Below are 22,138 nucleotides of genomic sequence, written 5' to 3'. Positions count from 1 at the left end.
CGTGTTTGCAACAGGAATATGCCTTATCCACATACAGCATTTGGTCGAAGAAAGAAAAAGAGCTGCTCAATGGTTTTACATATATACGCCAAGGAGGTGTTAAATGCTATTAATGTAGGAAAACGTGTAGACGTCCAAGTCACCACCATGCTGTAATCTTTTCAACCAACTGGAATGAAGTGAAATTTGAGAATAGCGACTAAGGGTGAGAAAGGAGTAGTCCAGGAAGGTGATGGCAAGGGGGAGGGTTAGGAGGAATGGGGGAAAAGAAACACATCCTCACTCCGTTCTCCTTTGCTTTAGTGGAAATTCTAGCTGGGTCATTTCACGAGGAAGTTCCTGCCACTGAAGGACCTATTTAGGTATAAATTACCAGAAAGATCTAAGGCACAATTTTTATCCTCAAGAGAAGCTACAGTACCAGAGGATGTTTTATGTCTGTCTTTACAAAGAAAAGCCAAAGACCACCAAGGAGTATGCGATCTTGAAGAATTACGTTTGAAAACTGGAACCACCTGGCCTAAGAGTATTAATCACAACACACACACACACACACACACACACACACACACACACACACACACACACACGCGCACAGAACCAGACAGTATGACTGAAAGGACAATGTTCACCTTACAACATGGGGCAGAAAGTTTGCAGACTCTATGCAAAGCCAGAATGACACTCAAGAAGATCTCCGAATTTGGTCTCAGTACTGATGGTATGTCATACAAGGCCCAAATCCCCACCATTCATTCCTCAAATGATGAATAGAATTTTTCTCCTAAGAACTCAGATTGCTCAGGGAAATATCATTTGTGTTCATAAGAGGGAAGGAAACTGGACAGGACACTGGACTCTGAGCCAGATCAGACATATCCCAGCAAAATTTCAGCGTCTCTCAGAATCAGTAGCTGATGAATTTTTGGACTCTATAAACTTTGGGGGGTGTCATCTTGAGTTGGTTTAAAAGGGGGAGGGGGAGATATTGTTCAGGATTCCCCAGGCTCCTCTGAGAAGATCCATCATCTTTTCTCATCCTTATTTCCTAATATTATCCCTAATGTTTACTTCCTAATGTTCCTAATCTTATTTCCTAATGTTTCACATTTCATTCTATGAGATGATTTGAATTTTCGTTGTTCTCTAGGGAGCCAATTCTCTGGGGAGTTTCAGTTCAGTTTGATTTTTGTTTTCAGTGTCTGGCTTTTGCAGCAAACTATAGGTATAAGTTTCTTTCTACGTAATATCAAATACTTTGTTTTATTATCATGATGCCAAAGTGACTCCCAGCTGTTAAAAGAGCAACGGAACAGATATTTTTAAAACATGAGGTGATTCTGCTGCTGTTGAATTTTGTATCTGCCATTGATTTGATTTTGGATCTGAAATATGCCAAGCGAGCTGTGTCAGGCACAGAAACAAAACTTAAATGTGTCAGTAAATAAGATAGATATATTAAGCCTAGTAATATGAAAGGGATAAGGATCAATGAACGCTCTTTGTATCCACACAAGTCACCACAGCTGGTAGAGAATTCAATGACAGATGAAGAGTTAGTACAAGATCCAGCGTCCACATTGGTAAGAGGACATGAGGTGTGTAGATGTAAAACCTTGCCGACAAACAAGCAATCACTAAATCAGGATCCTACCGTGTGTCGTTTTCGCTTCTCTATGTTCAGCTTCACCCTCCCCACCTCGACCTGGACTCCCACTTGGAATTTAACTCTTTTGTTCATTCACTGGCCCTCTACCATCTCAGCTTTGCCTGTAAACCCTCGGCTTGGTTGTAGGCACCCACAGAGGCCCAATATTTACGTGTTAATTTGAATTGCCAAATCAAGCACACCTATAACACCTTTGGTCTTAGACCTTCAACTCTCCCATGCAATAAGGCAACCATTCCCGGGCACTTCTTTTTTTGACTGAACGAATAAAGTACCAAGAAACTTATCATTCATCTAGAAAAGTTACTTGCATATATCGATACAACCTAGAAGTTAAACTATAAACATTATTCATTCTCAGCTGTACTATTGCTACCTTTCTGCTTCCTCTCCCTCCCCCCATGCAAATGACCACTGTAATAAACTAGTGGCAAGAAAGGAAATTTGCAATGATATGTATGCACAGGCAAAATTACATCCCACCACAAAGAAAGATACATGCAAGACAAAGGATGTTTGAAAGAAGCCCAGGTCAGCGAGCAACAAAAAGGGTATGTTGAGAAGATACTGAATCCTGGATTAGGAGCAGAAGGAAAAGCTGACTGTGAATGCTGTCATCCATGAAAACACAGGCAACATGGCACATCCAGAAAGGATGGCAGAAGTGACCTGTGGCCATGACCAAGTGGACCTGTGTGGCCTGTGTGTATCACACAGTTCTACTGCCTGTCACATCTAAAAATGGAGAAATTCTCAGGAACAATGTTTGCTTTCTACCTTTTCACAGTCTCGAGAGAATGCAGACAATCTTCTGAACATAATTAGTATCTAAGCTTGCTGCTCTGCTACTCATGAAAAGTACTGGCAGTTGCTAAATCAAAGGGAGAAGCGGGGATGATACAGGACGATCTTGTACAAAGGATGACTGCATTTGAAAAATGAATGAGGTGGAGGGGGAGTGGGTGGAGAGAGGGCAGGATGTTTGTGTAAAGCAAATGCCACCTCTGCTGAGCAATAAGATAATGTCTCAACTTGAAATTGGCTGTTGGGGCTGACCCTGAGATACGTCAGACAGTAGGTTTGCTCTGAGCACAAATAAATAAAGTGACATCAAGAGAGCAAGAGAATACATTCTCCAAATCTTGGCTCACAGTACACCTCCTAGGAGGACTAGGCCAGACCTTGTACCCTTATCACAAAGACAAATTACTAGTTACAGATTGAACCGGTCCCAAAATGTAGAGATAATGTAGCGAGGAGAACTTTATAAAACAGAACCTGGTAGAAATTTGGGGAGGTGGATCCATTCTTTAATGGACAGTCAAGAAAGTTGTGCTTTTGGCTTTGTTACGTAGGATTCCTGTTAATTTTGGATGCTAAATCACTGACCTTTCACAAGTTTATCCAGAGACAGTAGACATGCGCCTCCCCATCGCCCGGGAAGCTTCTGTCCTTCCAAGTATCTGACAGGCATTTATGCATGAACATTTATGGAGCTCAAGCTCTGGGAAGGAACACAGCCTTCATCTTCAAGTAGATTCCATCCTAGCATGGACGCCAGACAGTAAATAAGCAAATGTACACAGTCGTGTGAAGTCGGTCTAAGTATACAGAAAGGAACACTGAAGAGGAAAACAGAAAAGAGAGTGGTGGGGAGGACGGGATTGGTTTAAGGGAGCCTGATGAAGAACATCACACAGAAGATATTTGAGAAGACTTAAATTGGTTGCTACCTGTAGGAAGATGCATAAGAGCTCTCTGCAGAGGGCAGAGTTCTGATTGGAACAGCATGCGCAAAGTGAGTCCTTGCCATGGAGGGGGTGTTTACTTACACTGGGCTTTGGACTTTTTATGTTAGAAGTTGGGTTGATGACTTGTGGGCAGGAATGGTGGGCGGGGGAGCTGGGCGAGAGGAAGGGAAGGAGTGACACTGTTCAAAGAGAAATGTACTCAAGCCAGGTGCTGGTGACTCACACCTACAATCCTAGCGACTCAGGAACCAGCTCGAGCAGAACAGTCCCCATGAGACTTTTATCTCCAATGAACCACCCCAAAACAAGAGGTGGAGTGGCTTGAAGTAAAGGAGTGCTAACCTTGTGCAAAAAGAGCTCAGGGACTGTGCACAGGCCTTGAGTTCAAGATCCATGGCTGACGACGAAGAAGAAGAAGACGAAGATGAAAAAGAGGAAGAGGAGGAGGAAGAAGAAGAAGACGAAGAAGAAGAAGAAGAAGAAGAAGAAGAAGAAGAAGAAGAAGAAGAAGAAGAAGAAGAAGAAGAAGAAGAAGAAGAGGAGGAAGAAGAAGAGGAGGAGGAGGAGGAGGAGGAAGAGGAGGAGGAGGAGGAGGAGGAGGAAGGGGGGAGGGGGGAGGAGGAGGGGAGGAGGAAGAGGAAGAACAAGAAAAAAGAAATGCACTCATTACCTAACTTACATAACCACAACCCCTCTGTACATCACCTTCATAACAAAAAATATATACATATATTTAAAAAATTAGGCAAGAAAGGAGTGACATTGTTCAAACAGAAGCATGTTCTTTATCTCACTTATGTAACTGTAAAGGTGATATACAGATATATCACCTTTATAATAACAATAAAACATTTTTGAGAAAAACAAGTTTGGCTGAAGGAGTCACAACAAGGGGTAAAGCCATGGAATTAGAAAAGAGAAGATGCCTTTTTTCAAAAACATAATGGACATTCCTTTATTCTAAACTAGTTGTAATCACTGAGAAGAACACAAAATGAGCAAGAAAAACATCTTTCTTTTATACAGTCCACACTAGATGTCCCTGAAAAGTATTGGGGTCATGAGGGCACTGTGATTAAAGATGGCGAGGGGTCTTTCCTGATAGATTGGAATCCAGACACTACTAATTATAATTACTGGCAGGTGTGTGTGCATGTGTGTGTGTGTGTGTGTGTGTGTGTGTGTGTGTGTGCATGTGTGTGCATGCGTAGGTGTATATGTGTGTGTGTGTATATTTGTGTGTGCATGTGTGTGTATGTGTGGGTATATATTTGTGTATGTGTATGTGTATATGTGTGTGTGTGCATGTGTGTGTATGTGTAGGTGTATATTTGTGTGTGTGCTCATGTGTGTGTATGTATAGGTGTATATTTGTGTGTGTGTATGTGTATGTATATTTGTGTGTGTGCGCATGTGTGTGTATGTGTAGGTGTATATTTGTGTGTGTGTATGTGTATGTATATTTGTGTGTGTGTGCATGTGTGTGTATGTGTGGGTATATATTTGTGTGTGTGTATATTTGTGTGTGTGTATGTGTGTGTGTATATTTGTGTGTGTGTGTATATATTTGTGTGTGTGCATGTGTGTGTGTATGTGTAGGTGTATATTTGTGTGTGTGTGTGGTGTTTGTGGTTTAACCTTTCAAGCTTTGTTTCCCCCTCTTTACAGGAAGCATGATGAGAAATGCTCAATATCCTTAGCCATAAAGAAAATGTTATATAAAAACACCACCTCTTCCCAGTCAGAATGGTGATCATTACGGAAATAAGCAATAGCATATGGTAGTGAGGGAGTCAGGGCGGGGTGGGGTGGGTAAGGCCATGTGACCAAAAAACATATAGTGAAGATACCTGAATGCACATGTTTACAGCAGCAAAATTCACAACAGCCAAATAAGGAATCAGCATAAGTGCTTATCAGCCATTGAATGGGTAAAGAAAAGGTGATTTATCTATGCAAGAGAGTGTTATTTGGTCACAAAGAAAAACAAAAAATGGTGTCATTTGCAAGAAGATGGATGAAACTAAAGATGATCATGTTAATTAAGTGAAGTAAGCTAGACAGAGCAAGTAAAATATTCCTTAAAATCAAACAACAGGAATGAAAACAGGTTCATCTTGTGCATAATGGAAAGGCAAAAAGGGAAGGTATGGGCAGAGAGTAAAAAGAAAATAAAACAAAGAAAGCTGTTGAAACTGGCCCAATAAGAAAGAAGAGGGGATGAGAGAGGACTAATAGAGGAAATGAGTTTGACTGGAGACACTGTTCACATATTTAGAAATATCACACTGAAACCTTGTTTTATACATAATAAATACTAATAAAAAGAGGAAAAGATAAAAAGTAGTCATTGCAGGTGATTTCTACATCGCATAGAAAAGAACTTCTTCCCTTGATCATCTACATATTTTGGCTGCTTCATTTGTTAAATTAGCCCTCGAAGCCACTCTACCAAGTCTATAATGCACAAGGTAAATGGACATCCACAGCTGTACTCATAGTGAAGACACGACACACAGAGGTGGAAACTTTGCTGTGTTTGGAAACCAGTGGCAAGGTTTTCCTTCATGTGAGCATGAAAATGTCCAGGACAAGTGAAATTTATTTACCAAAAATGCTTTCCCAGAAGCAGAGAGGAACCCTTTCTGCTCTCCTCAGATGCTCACTCACTGTCTCGGTTCAAAACACAAAGGTGCTCTAGAAATGAAGAATGACAACTGTGCTGTTCTGCAGGGGCTGCAAACGACAAAAGGAAATGGATGGCTTGGGGAAGGGAGACACCAATACAAAGGAAGACACGGCCATTCCTGTAGCACTCAATCACAGATGCCACTAACAGGATGCGAGCATCACCGGGGACCACAGGCATCCCGGTTCAAAGCCTGGTAGAAGCAAGGTCCCAGGCACAACCCAGGCATATTCATCATCTTGACGTCTAGATGGAAAGGGGGTCAGCTGGACCGTAAAAGGCTGAGGCCGCTGCCAACTCCACTCATGTTCAAGCTGTTAACATGTTCACGATCAAAGGGCCTCTCTTTATGGTGTGAGTGGAACTGATCACAGTCATTTAATAGATTGGGAAAAGGGTGTAACCAGTGCTTCTGTTAAGAATGGCTGGAGAAATGACCTCTTACTTTCCCAGGAGGCTGAGGGCTCCTGCAACTCAGGTTAGAATGGAGACACCATTCACGGAACTGTGCCTGGGCCCTAGACACACACAGTGTCTTTATACAGCATGTTTCACTACTCTTGTGGAAATCTCTGAGGTTGGTGCAAGATGTTAGCTTCATTTTACAGATGCAGAATCCCAGACTCTCTAAGGGCCACCTAGTATTAGGTAATCAGTCTGAAGCTAAAGAGGAAATAGCTTTCAAATTTCCTCTCTTACAGGGGTAACTTGGAAATTCAGATATAAAAAGAGAATTTCATGCCAGGAACTGGTGGTTCACGCCTGTAATCCTAGCTGTTCACAAAGTTGACTGAAGATTAGAGAGACAGAGAGACAGAGAGAGAGAGAGAGAGAGAGAGACAGAGAGACAGAGAGACAGAGAGAGACAGAGACAGAGAGAGAGACAGAGACAGAGACAGAGAGAGAGCAGATTAGATGGAGGAGAAAATGTAGAGATGAACATATCTGGAAGTTTGTTCTGGATTATAGATGTTTGTTTGGATTGTAGATCTATTTTCAGATTTTGGAATATTTACACAGACAGGATGAGATTAGAGAGGGATGAGAATTACGTCCAAACATAAAATTCATCCATGCTTCATATATTTCACTTTACACATTGACTAAAAGTTATATTTATACACTTTTTAGTCAATTTTATACATTTTTCAAGGTGTGGTGTTTTGGTATATGTCTTGTCAGTGCTAAAAAGGTTCTGAATGTTGGAACAATTTCAGTTTGGGGTTAGAATGCTCAACCTTCGGTATCCAATCCTCTGTATCAGCCTCACTGGAAAAGCGAAATACCCGTCTGTCGGGGTGAACCACAGCTGTACAGTTCTGCCCGCTCTCAAGCAGCGGCTGGGGAAAGCTAAGAAGTATAAGGTCTAGCAGCTCAACTGCACTTTAGAAAGATAAATTCTACCATTTACAAAACCATGACCAGGAAAAGATCAAAGATGTTTGAAATGCAGAATGAGTAGCAAAATGCTGGGTATTCAAGTTCCCCTATGTGTAAAAGGCAAGTGCTTTGCTCTGTACTTTATATTGACTTTCTCAATACCTGTGCAATACCTCCATGAACTACATATTGTGAAATTCCCATTCATCAGGAAGATGAGGGCATTTTTTTTCACAGTTACCCAGCTAGTGAACAGCCTGAGAGTATGAGAAACTCATGGAAGCTAGGCTAGAAACCTGTTAAACCTTTGTCTATTAGGCTAGTGAACAAGATGTGTGGGAAAGCAGGAGACTCCATATAATTTTCTATTGGGCAGACTTGGGGCTGTGGTTTTAGAAAAACACTTTGTTACGAGTTTAGTTCAAGTTACCTAAGGTCCATTGTTATCTGGGAAAGATTGGTTGCAGAATTCTCATGAATACCAAACTCTGAAGCTAGTCAAATGCTTAATAAAAATACAATGCTCTTGATTGGCACGTAGCCTATGCACATACTTCCTTATACGGCAAGTCATCTCTCGACTGCTTATAATGCAGAGAACAATGCAAATGCTATACGCACAGTTGTAATCTCACAATATTTAGGGGATAATAGCAAGTCAAACCAATCTTTTCCCACATAATTTCACATCTAGCGATGTGGAACGGAGGGACAGCTGTCTACTTTAAATGCAATTATAACTCTCCAACATCACACCAAATTAGCTGCACTTAAAAGTAAACCATGGAAACAGAAGTTAAAAGTCAATAACAGGAGCCTTGGGCTGCCAGTCATTCTAGTCTTTTCTCTATCACTGAGTTACAGTGTATATGTAGACCAGTCATTTCTCTAAAATGAGACTGAAACTTTATCATGTCTAAGTTTACATTAGACATTGGAATGCAAAGACCCAGACAAATGCATTCAACGTACCAGCAACAGAATGGTTCGGTCTACAGTGACTGTCTCGTCAGCTAGTCTGATATGTAATTTCCATGTGTTATGACTTTTCCTTTAAATATTAAACAAACAATAAGAGGCATGCAAATGTCACCTACTATTTTCTTATCATAGGACTCTCCACTGCTATAGGTGGTGGCCAGCGTAGATGAGCATTCTTCTAGGTACCAAGGTTTCTTTCCGCTTTCTGCTGTGCTGCTGATGGAGATGGTATAGATGCTGTTGGTGTAGCCATCACAGGAGCAGTGGTCTTTGCTCCTCCCACCATTGCCAGATGCCCAGACAAACACCGAGCCAAGGCCTCTCCGCCCCTGTTCACAAAGAGAGAAGGCTAAATCATGGTGTGGAAAGACAGGGGATCAGTGGCTCTAGATAAAGTCTATATTGGAAACAGCAGGACAAGGGCTGTTAATGATTTCCATCTACAGGATGGGAACGCTAGATTTAAGCTGCTTTTTGTGAGGACAAATAGAAGCTGCTTCAGTAAACTAAAATAGGACTCAAAAGCAGCAAAGAGTTCAGCAATGATTGGTATTTACGAACTGGGCACAATTAAAACACTTTATATGAAGTGGATTGAATTCTCCCAACTTCTCTGTGAGATTAGTACAATTTTGGCCCCATTGTGCAAATGTGGAATTGAGGTATTGAAGTTTACCCATGTTCCTTTCTTTTTCTTTTTCTTTTTGGTCAGTCAAGGGGCTTGAACTCAAGGCCTAAGCGCTGTCCCTGAGCATTTCACTCTACCACTTTGAGCCATAGTGACATTTCCAGTTTGCTGGTAGTTAAGTGGAGATAGGAATCTCATGAACTTTCCTTCCTGGGCTGGCTTCAAACTGCAATCCTCAGAACTCAGCCTCCTGAGTATGTAGAAATACAGGTGTGAGCCATCATAACCTGGCTTACCTCATGTTCTTAAGGTGATACAGTTGTTCTGGAGGAGGAAAAATTTGAATCCAGGCAGCTAAACCCTAGAGTTGGAATGTTATTAGTTGTAATCTTCAGCATCATAAAATGCTATTTTAAATCTAGCTATTTACCATAAAGTATGGGTTTTTATCACTCCAAGTTCACATCTGAGGTGTATGTTATATATCTATGCTGAATCCTACTGTCAATAAGCCATAGGAGCAGGTTCTATGGAAATACACACAGAGACTATGTCTCTCCCATGCATTGTACAGACCCCAGTTACTAAGGACTGTTGATGACTCAACTATAAAAAAACAGAATCCCAAGATCATGTAGGCTTGGGAACATACATGTTAAAAAAAATTCTTTACTGCAAAACTTCATAAGGTCTTTAATAAGTGAATACTCATTACAAAACTTAGGAGTGGGGTATTATCTACTGTAATTTACAAATACGCGAGTTCATAAATTACTTTCTTCAACCAGATTCATTCAGTTTTTCTTATAAGACTAAGAGATAGAGTCACATCCTTGATGCCCACACATGGTAGTTTCAAGTCCCAACTAAGTAATAAATAGAAGCCAAGAAGAACACAGAAGCAATAAACATTTATTTGGTTGCATAAAATATTTTCAGGAGAAAATGTAGAAATAAGCCAAAATGTAGAGCATTTGTAGATTCATGCCTAAGAATCTGTTTATTTTGAAGCTAGAAGGCATATTGGAGAACATCTAGACTAAGCCCAATACTTTCTAGTTAGAATGTGAGACACAAAGTCATACTACTGGTATGGCTGAGACTCTTTCTTCCTCGATGGGAGGAAGTGTTTGAAATGTTGTCTTGGACCTTCTAGAAGAAAATGAGCAGGTAACAAAACCCCTATAGTATCCAGGATTAGACTCTTCCTGAACTTGCATCCTTAGAGATTGAATAGTTAGCACATGATTTGACTAAAATAAACAAAGATTTCTTGGAAAAATGCAATATGACCATAAAAGAACAGGAGAAGTCATATAGAAAGAGACAGAGACAGACAGATGAGCTGCTAGTTGCTGTTGTTGCTAGATGACAGTTAAGCTGGGCTCCCCATGCTTCCCTCTCCTAAGACAGTAGGTATGTAACCTCAAGTTACAGTGTCACCTTGGTGTGAGCTACCATTGTGTGCCTTATATCCAGACCTCAGAGAACAACATAGCTCGCGAACAGCGATACTCTGATTCCCGCAGCTGTATGCTTCCTCTTGCAGACACTTGTGGGGCTCTGTTGCAATCGGAAAGCATGGTCACCTGGGCCCTACCTAGACAGGGCAGCAGAACATAGCAGATGATGGCACCTAGTTTAACCAGCACCATTTGAGAGAATTAAGAACCAGAAAGCAAAAAAATAAAAACTCATAAGTGCACAATCTTATTTGGTTATCAGTATAAATCTGTGACTGTTCATATTTAAATTCTTATTAAAATATTATGAAATTGTTTTATGTCAATACGCAATAAGAAAATATTCATAAAGTACTAGTATGTTAATGGTAGGATATAAAAAGATACAGGATTGGTTTAAGAAAAAGATGTGTGTGTGTGAGACTGTGTGACTCTGTGTGTGTGTGTGTGTGTGTGTGTGTGTGTGTGTGTGTGTGTGTGTGTGTGTGTGTGTGTGTGTGTGTGTGTGTGAACGTGTATACTCATGCAGAAGTCCGTATGCTAAAAATTATCATGAGCCTGTCTTTTTCTTTTTTCCATGGTCGGTCATAGGACTTGAATTCTGGACTTGGGCACTGTTCCACAGCTCTCCAGCTCAAGGCTAGCACTCTACCACTTGAGCCACAGCACTAATTTTGGCTTTTTCTGTTTATGCAGTGCTGAGGAATCAAACTGAGGGCCTCAAGCATGCAAGGTAAGCATGGAGCCACCTTCCCAGCCCCTATCTTTTTTTTTTTTTTTTTTTGGTTGGTCAGGGCCTGGGCATTGTCCCTGAGCTTGTTTTCCTCAAGGCCAGTGCTCTACCATATAAGCTAAGTGCTACTTCTGGCTTTTTCTGAGTAGTTTACTGGAGATGAGAGTCCCACAGCTTTTCCTGCCTAGGCTAGCTTGGAACCATGATCCTCAGAGTAGTTAGAATGACAGGCATGAGCCACCAGCACGGAGTGTGTGAGCCTATCTTACAGGGATACTGTGTCGTATCAGTTTGCCAAGATTAAAACTTGTATTTTGAATTTTATACCAAGTTTACAGGATTTCAAATTATGTTTATAGATAGCCAATCACTAATTCCTCTCTTAAGACAGGAAACACAGGGGCACTTCTGAAGAGATAAATGTGCAGTGATGATCAACATGGGTTTCAGCCACAGAAGGACTGGAACCCCTCTCTGTGCTAAGCCCTGTCCAACCATGGTTCTGCAGGGTCCCAGTTTGTATCATCATTATTTTATACATGAGCAAATGTGTCTCTGAAATGCCGCAATATCAGAGCTCGAAACTGAACAAGTATCCAAAGGATGAGCCATTACCTCTCACAACAGAGTTCTTTGGGGGTAAAACAAGGACCTTGTATCAGCCAACGCTCCCCAGAGGTGTCCACTGGCTAGGCTGAGAGACCTTCTATGAGAAAATAATGCACAATACTCGGTTGAAAAATGTCCCTTTCTGAGCGGATACTATCCCTGTTTTAAATGGAGACTTTGGGGGAATTATTTTATAAATGAGCATGGAAACCTCAAAGGACAGTGTGGGCACATTAACCATCCCCAAGTCTGAAGAGATTTCAGGAGAAGGAGGCACTGGGACTGGAGACCAAGGGTTTTTACCACTTGGTCACAGGCCCCAGGCCAACTGCAGGGAGACTATGACTCCACCCCTTTGGCCTCTTACACCGGTTTCTAGCCAGAAGCCAGCGGACCTGGGGGTCCATAGACAGATTATGGAGATCAGCACTCTGAGTATGGAGCTTGCAGTGAGCAGGGAAGCAGAGATCAGGAGAAATATTTAGCATATTCTCAAATAGAGCCCCCCTTCCCCACCCTGCAATTCCTTATGTGAAAAGCTCTGATCACTCAGTATGGCTGTGTTTCTAGATAAGGTCTTGAATGAGGCACCTCAAATTAAGTGAATTCAAGAGCGTAGGGCTTGATAGGACTGGATTTCTAAAAAATAATGGGAAGACACATCAGTGATTGGTTTATTCACGATCCTTCTCTCCATTCTCTACTCTGGCCCCTAAGAATGAGGTCATGTAGGCCATGTGAAAAAGTAGCTATCTACATGTCAGCTCAGCTCTACTGCTACGTTGACCTTGGAATGAGAGAAATCAGTTTCTTTTGCTTAATCCTCCCAGTCCGAGTTAGTCTATAAGACAGTCCCAGCTGACAAATACAAGGAGAAAAGAGGAGATACACTGTGACCTGACCTCATAAGGGCTGAAGACTACAGGGACACCATCATTATCCTATCTACAAGTAAATCTGACATCCATGCCCCTGTGTGGTTTATGACCAAAGTCTCAAAAGTAAATGGACTGAATTTGTGAGTTGGGGGGAAAAAAACACAAAAAACAGCTGCTAAAGATCTATAGGGTTCACATGAAACAATTAGCAATGTACAGGGGGTTTGAGTTAGTACAAAATACCCAGCAACCAAAACATATTAACTTAAAAGAAAACCTGGACATTTCTCCCAAATGCTGAGTAATCTGAGAATTAAACCTGACTGGAGCATGGAGGAGAGGAGTGTACTGAGTATTATGAAGAAAAAGGCTCTGAGGCATATTTTTTTCCAGAAATATAGGAAATAATGATATTTTTGGGTTGAAATAATATGTCTACAATTGGTTAAGTATTGTCTGGTATGGAAAAAAAAGCTTCACTTAATTGAGTGCCAACTTTAAAATTAATAACTAAAGGCAGAATATATTAAGAAATCCATGCCAGATCCTTTCACATAAACCCCAAGTAGTCTTTTTCATTGAGCCTCTAAATGTACACGTGTTGCTGTATTTTTAATATATGGCTTACAAAAATCAATTTATATGACCTCATAAGCATTGTTATTAAAAGATAAAAAAGAAACTGGTTTTTCCTAGGGCTGTGAATGTCAGAAAAGGCCACTTTGTATTGGTTTACTAATTAAATCATGTACCCCAAGACAGGTTTGTGAGCTTAAGATTAGAATGGTGGAATTAAACCATGTTTTGTTGTTAAAATAGTGTGAACATTTTTTTTAGCTAGTAGACTTAAGTTTGAAATTGTATTACTTTATTTTTTAACAATGCTTAGTAAGTTGTCTTAAAGGGTTATGAATAAAATGATGGAGCATTCTTGTAATATAAAAAGCAGGCAAAATGGCCAGGCACCAGTGGCTCTCGCCTGTAATTTTAGCTACTCAGGAGGCGGAGATCTGAGGATCATGGTTCAAAGCCAGCCTAGGCAGAAGAGTCTGTGAGATTCTTATCTACAATAAACTACTCAGAAAAAGCCCATGTAGTGCTGTGACCCAAGTGGTAGGGTGCTAACTGTGATTATAAAGAGGTTCAAGGACAGTGTCCATGCCCTGAGTTCAAGTTCCAGAATGGGGAGGGGGGGGTAAGGAAGCAGAAAAATGGTATGAATTCTATTATGGTAATTAAGAGCAACACCCACAGTGTAGATGTTATGTGTATTTTTAAAGATCAAGAATCTAAGATACATTAAATAATATGCCCATATCATTTAACCAGAACATGGTATAAACAGGAAGTGGGGATATCAAGTATGGATCAGACCATATGTATGTGATAAAAAGAGATGATGGTTTAGAAAGGAATATTTATCTACAAAATCACTGAATTCCCCTGCTGCTCCTCTCCCCATTTGCTTTTTTGTCTGAGATATCACCCTTCAGGATATCCTACAGTCCTTTCTGAAAGTTCTTACCTATATCATGGTTGTTCTATTCTCCATAGTGCATGGATACAGAACTCCCAGAGATAAATGAAGGAGGTTGAGAAGAGTAGGTTGGTAGCTGACCTGGTAGCTGAGAGAGGAAGACAGAATTGTTCATCTTCCTAAAGCTCAAGGACATTCTGACTAGCAGCATTTCCAAACTAAATCTCATTCTTCCACAAAGCTGGGTTCATTAAAAGTAATAGATGTGGTTGGCCTAGAAATAAACATATAGGCCATCCCCCCAACACAAAACAAAAGCATCTTTAGAAATTACCTTAGCATTCATATGAGATGTTTGATCCACAATGCTAAAATATATTGCTATTTGAAGCAATTTTAGAAATCTTTTCAATCATTGTAATCCAGAGGAAAAATGATAAATAGGAACCAGAAATGAGACCAGAAAAAGACAAGTCTGCAATAAAACACAGATGAGGAACAAGTAGCCACCCACACTGCTGCCAGTGGTGTGGAGCCTAACTCGACTAACTTGGTTGAGAAAGCTCTTGGTGCATGCTCACAGAGAACCAAGTCACTGTATACATGCGGCGAACCATCTGTGGCCTAACAGATTACTAAACCTTTTTTAAAAACGGAATTTTATCATTGTGATTAAGGCGTTGTACAGCAGGGTTACTGTTTCATAAGTCGGTAATGGGTACATTTGTTTTGGGGGGAATGTCACCCCTTCCTTCGCTGTCCCTCAGTTTCCTCCTTCTGTCCCTGCCCACAAGTTGCGTAGCTCATTTTCCACATAGTGTTTACTGAGTACCATGCCTGCATTTGTTCACCCTTCCTGTCTCCATTTCTCTCCCCTACCTGATCCCCCACAAGATAGAAAAAAGAACAAAAAAAACAGATCAACCATAGAACCACCAGCCAGAACAAGATGACTAAATCTTATTTGTTCCTGCAGTCAGTTCATCTGAGTAAGGTGAGACATGGAAATTAATTATATGAAACTGAATTAGACCTGGGCAATAAAAGAAGCAACCCTTTCTGCCTTACCAAGGGACATGAATGACATAGGCAGGAGATGTTTTTAAACAAGGATCTGTTCTATGGGGGCGAGAAACCTGGAGGATACATGGTACTCATGCCAGGAATCATCCTATAACAAGCTACCAAATTTCTGAGGCTACCAAATTGTCACCCAGAAAATGAGTATGTGCGACCCTTGTTTTCCATGATCTACTGTGCAAGCAGCACCGCCCGTGTGAGGAGGTTACAGGCTCCATGGAATTCTGCTTCTAGTTCCAGGATTTTTTGTACTGTGCACTGAGAACAATTAAGGTAAGCAGAGGAACAACTTTTTACACTTAAAAACCACACTGTCTTTTGAGCTGACTTTCAGTAATTCTAAGGAAGTAAGGTTATTAGCTAAATTATGCAACGGAAGGACATTATATTGAGCAAGACAAAAGACAAGCTCAAAAAACAAAGTATGGTACATTTTCGCTCAGAGGAGAAAACTAGACCTAAAAACCCTACATATTGCTGAGGGAGGAGACTAGGAGGAAGTAAAGGATGTACTTATTACCTGACTTATGAAATGGTAGCCCGTCTGTACAATGCCTTAATGATTTATTTAAAAATTATTTTTAAAGTCATACAGATTTGGATATGTGAGTATCAGTACATTGGACATGCACTTGTGTGTACATATGTGAATACCAGTACGTGGACGGAAGCCGAACTCAGTGTAAAGATGCTCGAAACATTCAGACTTGACCAACAAAATGCAATCCATAAGAATATCTTCATTATTCTCATTCTATGCTACTTGGCCTAAAAAGGATGGCTGATGAAAAAGATTTAATATACACACCTACTTCTGGGGAAGGGGGGGGCAGACAGGAGGACCATTGGAAGTAGAACAAAAACTTTTGTGACCACTAAGTTAAATTTCTATCTTTTGCCACTTTAGTCTGTCTTCCTCCTGCCCAGAAATCTTTCTTTTCAACCCTACAACAACTTATTCTGTATTGTAATTTTCTGTACATACCATTGGCTAGTAAGCCAAGCATTATGAAGTAATTTATAATGTTCTTTTGACATTTTAATAATGCACTGAAAATAATAGATGCAGTTATAAGCAACCATATTTAATTTTATATAACCATACACAAATGAAAATCCATTTTATATGCTTTCCAAGCATACCAAATGCAAATGAAGTTGGCTTCACTTTTAAAGGAATAGAGAAACCAATGATAATTATGAAATCACTTGCTTGACAACTGTTACGAGAATTTCCAATAAAATGAAAATTTCTTGCCAGGCACTGGTGCCTCATGCCTGTAATCTTAGCTAGACAGGAAGTTGAAATCTGAGGACTGAGGTTCAAAGCCAGCCCAAGCAGACATGTTTGGGAGATTCTGAACTCCAATTAATCAGACAAAAGCCAGAACTGAAATGAGGCTCAAGTGGTAGATGACCAGATTTGAGGGGGAAAGCCCAGCAAGAGCATGAGTTCCTGAATTCAAACCCCAGAACTAGAATAATAATGACAACAAAAGACAATTCCTCTGTATATTTCCCATTTAAATTGACTTCTTAACTAAAAACGTCCAATTTTCAAGTGGTATGTGCAACATCCATGAATGAACAGCATATTGTACTAGAGTCATCCTTGGAGAGATTGCGAGATACCTGATCAAAAATAGCTGAAAGGAGGTCCACTGAACCCCTACACTGTCCATCACCTTTGTAATAGCAATGAAAATAGTTTAATCAAAATGAAGATTCATTGTACTCATGAACGGACAGGTTGAAATGAAATCTCCTTGTACACCTATTTAAAGATGATGATGATCATGATGATGGTGATGATGACGACGATGATGAAGTAATCAGTACTGCCAATACAGGATGTCTTACTCACTAATCTCAAGTTCCTAAGAAGCTAGCTACCTTTAGTTTTGTAGTGTGAAAAGAGATGCTTAAAATATTGATTAATTAAAGCCTTAGTAGAAACAATTCTGTTTTCATAGATGTCGTTTCCTCATAATGGTTGACATGGAGGGCTTGCACTCTTATACTTTTAACTTGCATCCCCCCTTCTCCCTCCCCTCCAATCTTTCCCTTTCCCTTTCCTTTCCCTTCCCTTGCCAACTCTTCCCCTCCCTTCCCCTTTCCCTTCCTGCCTCTTCTTTTGCTGGTTCTTGGGAAGAGATGTCTCCGTTCACTTTACTTTTCAGTTTACTTTCACCTAGACCAGCCCCAGGCCATTATCTTTCCCTGGCCACTTCCCAGCAGTAGGAGTTATAGGTATCATCTCCCTTATGTGTCCTTTAACATGGCTTTTTACACTTTGTCACAAGAGTACATGAGGGCATGATGGTAGCTTTTGACAGCGTAATAACAGAGTGTATTTCTTTCCTTTCAGTTATTTTTACAGTATAACTAGAAAAAAATAATCCATCTTTCATAAGGACAGAAGAGTAGCTGGGTGCTGGTGGCTCATGCCGATAATCCTAGCTAGTTAGGAGGCTGAGGTTTAAGGATCAGGTTCACAGCTATATCCTAGGTAGAAAAATCTGTAACACTCTTACCACAAATCAAACACCAAAGAAGTCAGAAGGAGAGATGTAGCTCAAAGTAATAGAGCTCTAGCCTTGAGCAAAAAAGTTCAGGGACAATGCACAGGTCCTGAGTTCAAGCCCCATACCCAGTACCCCATGCCTCTTCCCTTTCTTCTTTCATATTAAAAAAATTAAGAATTCAAAACAAATTGCCTGCTTATACTATCCTATCTCTGGCCCATGCATACTGGTCAGTCCAATTTTTTGTTTTGTTTTGTTTTAGACTTCACCCTCCCTTGACACAGAATTCTCCACAATTCTCCAGGAGCCTCACAAAACTATAAGCAAGTATTTTCATGATAAAGGTATGATAAATGTCCAGGAGGCAGTAGCTCATGCTTTTAATCCTGGCTGAGATTTGAGGATTGTGAATCGAGGCTAGAAAAGTCCATCATATTATCTCCAATCAACAGCAAAATCACTGGAAGCTGAGCTGTGGTTCAAGTGGTAGAGAGGCATCCTTGGAGCAAAGGACAGCTGTGACTCTGAGTTCAAAAATTACTACCCATAAGAAACAAAACAAGCCAGAAATAGTGCTGTGGGTAAATAAGGTAGAGTACTAATCTTAAGCACAAAAGCTCAGGGACAGCACCCAGACCCTGAAGTTAAGCCCTAGGTCTGGCACAAAAATAAATAAATAAGTACACTTTAAAAAGACCCAGCGAGGGGTGAGGATGTTGAAAAGGGTATCACTGATCAAGACACACTGTATCCATCAACTGCTTTGTAAATCTACTTAAAGATAATGAAACAATATTCAAAAGTAAATGAAAATTAAAAAAATCAAGTCCAGGTTATTATTTTCTTGTGGTAACTGCCTTCAGCCTGGTGCACGTTGCTCTCTCCAGTGTTCAGATGAAAATATAATAAAGGGAAAGAGAAGCAAGCAGACTGGGGCTCTCCCTTTTTCATTCCAACAACAACAAAATACACGCATGTCATATGTTCTGTAAAATAAACACAGTCAATAAGTCATAACACCAACACATCTGTTTTGGGTCGTCAGCCATCTAGCATTTCCTTTTATTTATTTATTTGAAAGCCATTGTCAAATCTGCCAAAAATGTCTACATTTTGGATCATCCCAGATCAAAGGCTGAATGGCAGTCAGACTTCTGGGGAGCCAGGTTAAGGAAATTGAGAGGGCCACTTCCAACGGTAATATGAAGTACCGATGTTGAATACCAAATGTACTATCACTTTTAAATTTACAGGGAGGGAGTGATATTTTAAAAATTCCTTTCATAGAGACTACCAACATTTATTATCAACCAGGGCATGAGAGGAATTTACTGTAAATGTTTGGAAAGGCACTTACTTGGAAAGGCGAACAGAGAGATATGCCAGTAATGGTGAAGTTTATATTCTTCTCTAAGTTAGTTTTAGATTATGGAATTCTCATTATGAACTAATTCCAACTTCAGGCTCAATTCTGAAGGAGAAAGCAAGTTACCCTTCTATTAGCCCCACAAGGGGCGTGAGTGATATCAGAGGTCTCTAATACATAAAGCCATAACCTTGACCTTACATGGAGCAGGTCACAACATTTCTGACAGAGAAACTTAACTCAGTACATTTTCCACCCATAAACACAATCCTGTCATAAGTGAAGACAAGCTATACTTTCAGAAACAATACAACTGGTATTAGGTGCATGTATTTCTCAACATCACCATGGAAAACGGTTCTGGTGCTTTTCCTTTGGTTGCTGTAATGGCTTCATAAGTTGAGTAAATGGAAGTAATGGCAACTTAGTGATGTCAATTAGCTAGATATGGCTGAACTGCATGAGGCTAATATTCCCCATAATATCCCAAAGCGATTGCCTGGATGCTAAATTTCTGGAATTCAGAGGTGAGCAAGCTCTTCATTATTGACTAGGCATGGGCAGATCTATCTGACCTGAAAATTGTGACGTGGCAAGGAGCTCAGGTTTCAGAGACCTGAATGTGGGATCATGGTTGTGATCATTTGGGACCACAGTACTCTCTTTGCCAAGACTCAGCTAGCAAATACATGAACGGATGTTCCTGGGAGTCTGGTTTCTATGCCTAGTTCAATAAGCCATCTGGCTATAATCACAATAATGCTTAGAATCCTAAATAACATTTAGAATGTGCAAAATACATAATGTTTGAAATCCTAGGTTAGATTGTATTCATCAAACATGATGAATATAGGCCCAGACAAAGAGCACTAAAATCTGTGATAGAAGTCATACACATTCTCTCTTTGATGACATCAGGTTAGTACAAGGTGTCCGTGTTTATTACATAGTTGCCTTTATTTTCTGATGACTACTATATTATCCTGCAGAAGGTAGCCATAGCTCCATCTATTCCTCCCATCAGCTGTGTCAAAACGATATTTTCAACTCGACTAGAATTACCAAAACGAGGAATTGCAATAGCCTTAACCTGTTGGATCCTTGCATACTTTTTAAGATTCTACGCAAAGGGACAGCCATACCACAGCAGAACAACTATGGAATTCACTTTCCTCTCATCTAGTCCAGTAGTCACTATTAACAGGAAAACAGATGAAAAGAGGTCAGCTATTGATACCTTGATAATTCAGGAGGACCGTGTAACAATGGGATTTGCCAAAGTTAATTTAACTATGCACAGAATTACTAATATATCTCTAGGCTAAAACTAAAAAAGAGGTAGCAATAAATATCTCAAATTTTCACCTAGGCAAGGCTACCATAAATTGTGCTGTTTCCCATAAAAATGAACCATAACTTACATTAATACAGCAATCAAAATCTAACTTGGTTGTGGTTATTTCAAAATTTGACACTTCCAATATATTTATGAAAGTCACATTGTTTCTCTGTTTCCAAAATACATGGGTATTATATTGTATACATTTGGCAAATTAATCCTTAACTCCCCTAAAGTTCTAAATAGTTACAGGAGGATGCAGTTAAACCCTGAGAAAGGATTTTGTTTTTAAGAGCACAAAGCTTTAGTTAAATTGAATTCTAATTAAGCGGAACCAATTTTAAATAAGCTCCCTTGTTTATTATTGCCTACCTCTATATCATTTCAAAGTTTAACAACACACACTACCTAATTTAACAGCAATTGTCATTTATTAAATGCAAACTTGTACCAATCTTGCTACAGCTGGATGTCTATCAGATAAAAACATGTCCCTCCCAGGTGGAGGCAGTTAATTTTATTATGATTATTGTTACTGTTTTTAATTATACAAGCTCATTATGCCCCATCTATCTTCTCGTCCTCAACATATGCCTTCTATTTAACAGTGGAAATGTGTGTGTGTGTGTGTGTGTGTGTGTGTGTGTGTGTGTGTGTGTGTGTGTGTGTGTGTGTGTGTGTATAATAGATCATGTGTGAGTAAAGAACAACCTTCCAAATCTAGAAAGTAAGCTAAATATCCAATCAGCTCTAAAAATGTGTTGAATTCAAAAGCTGATCTCTGCTGGTAAGGAAAAGTAATAATCAGGGCTATCATAAAATCCTCAAGAACCAGAAATATGCAATTGGTGCCCATGAAATACCATGGTTTCCATCCTGACGCACAGTGAGGCTGGAATGACAGCCACCATTCCAATAAATAAAGAGATTGATGGCTAGATTTCACTCATGCTTTTTTACTCATCCTTGACATTGGCTCTTTTCCTTTATGAATTCCTTAATGCTTTCGTTGACATTTCCAAGGCCAAACAAAGAAAACAAACAAATGATCTGGACTTGAAACTTCACATTTTCACCAAATGATAAAGCAAACAAACACTCTATGATCTATGTTCTTAAAACATCCATACTGAGCTACTTCAGTTTGCCAAGGAAGTACCAAGACAAATGCCAAAGAAGTGCTGGGCAAATAATGGGTATGTACGAAAGATTCCTTGAGGAGAATAATAGACTTTCCTCATCACAGAAAAGATTCAATTTCAAGTTTCTTCCTCTCTTTGCAAAGAATGTTATTGACTACGCTTACAGGAAATTATGAAATGCTGTCAATGACTTAGACACCTGCCGATGAATATCAACTGCAGCAAGCCTTATTAAAGTTTAATAATCCAAATGGGACAGAAGAGTGGTTCCAAGGCAACTAGACTGTATTCCAGTTAAGGTTTGCTATTGTATGCTGTGCAGGCTGGCCTTACCAGAGTGGTAAAGCTAAAGAGCTTGGGGAATTGGCTCACATTTTATTTAGAACATTTTTTCATCATACCATAGCAAATCCCCTGTGACCAAATCT

The 22,138-nt window shown here is 40.0% G+C and overlaps 1 protein-coding gene across 5 annotated transcripts in view; it reads right to left on the bottom strand.

Annotated features, from left to right (window-relative positions):
* Pcsk5 (proprotein convertase subtilisin/kexin type 5) overlaps positions 1–22,138 on the bottom strand; it is a 394,004-nt gene that overhangs the window by 208,332 nt on the left and 163,534 nt on the right. For all 5 annotated transcript variants that reach the window (XM_070035766.1, XM_070035767.1, XM_070035769.1 and 2 more), the window contains exon 8: positions 8,587–8,799. In XM_070035766.1, coding sequence (XP_069891867.1) covers positions 8,587–8,799 — 213 coding nt within the window. The remainder of the gene's footprint in view (positions 1–8,586; positions 8,800–22,138) is intronic.

Source organism: Dipodomys merriami, unplaced genomic scaffold (genome assembly GCF_024711535.1).
Source record: "Dipodomys merriami isolate MVZ:Mamm:240054 unplaced genomic scaffold, mDipMer1.0.p SCAF_26, whole genome shotgun sequence".
Classification (NCBI taxonomy): Eukaryota; Metazoa; Chordata; class Mammalia; order Rodentia; family Heteromyidae; genus Dipodomys; species Dipodomys merriami.
Note: the sequence above shows the minus strand (reverse complement) of the source record. Positions and strands in the feature narration are given on the sequence as shown.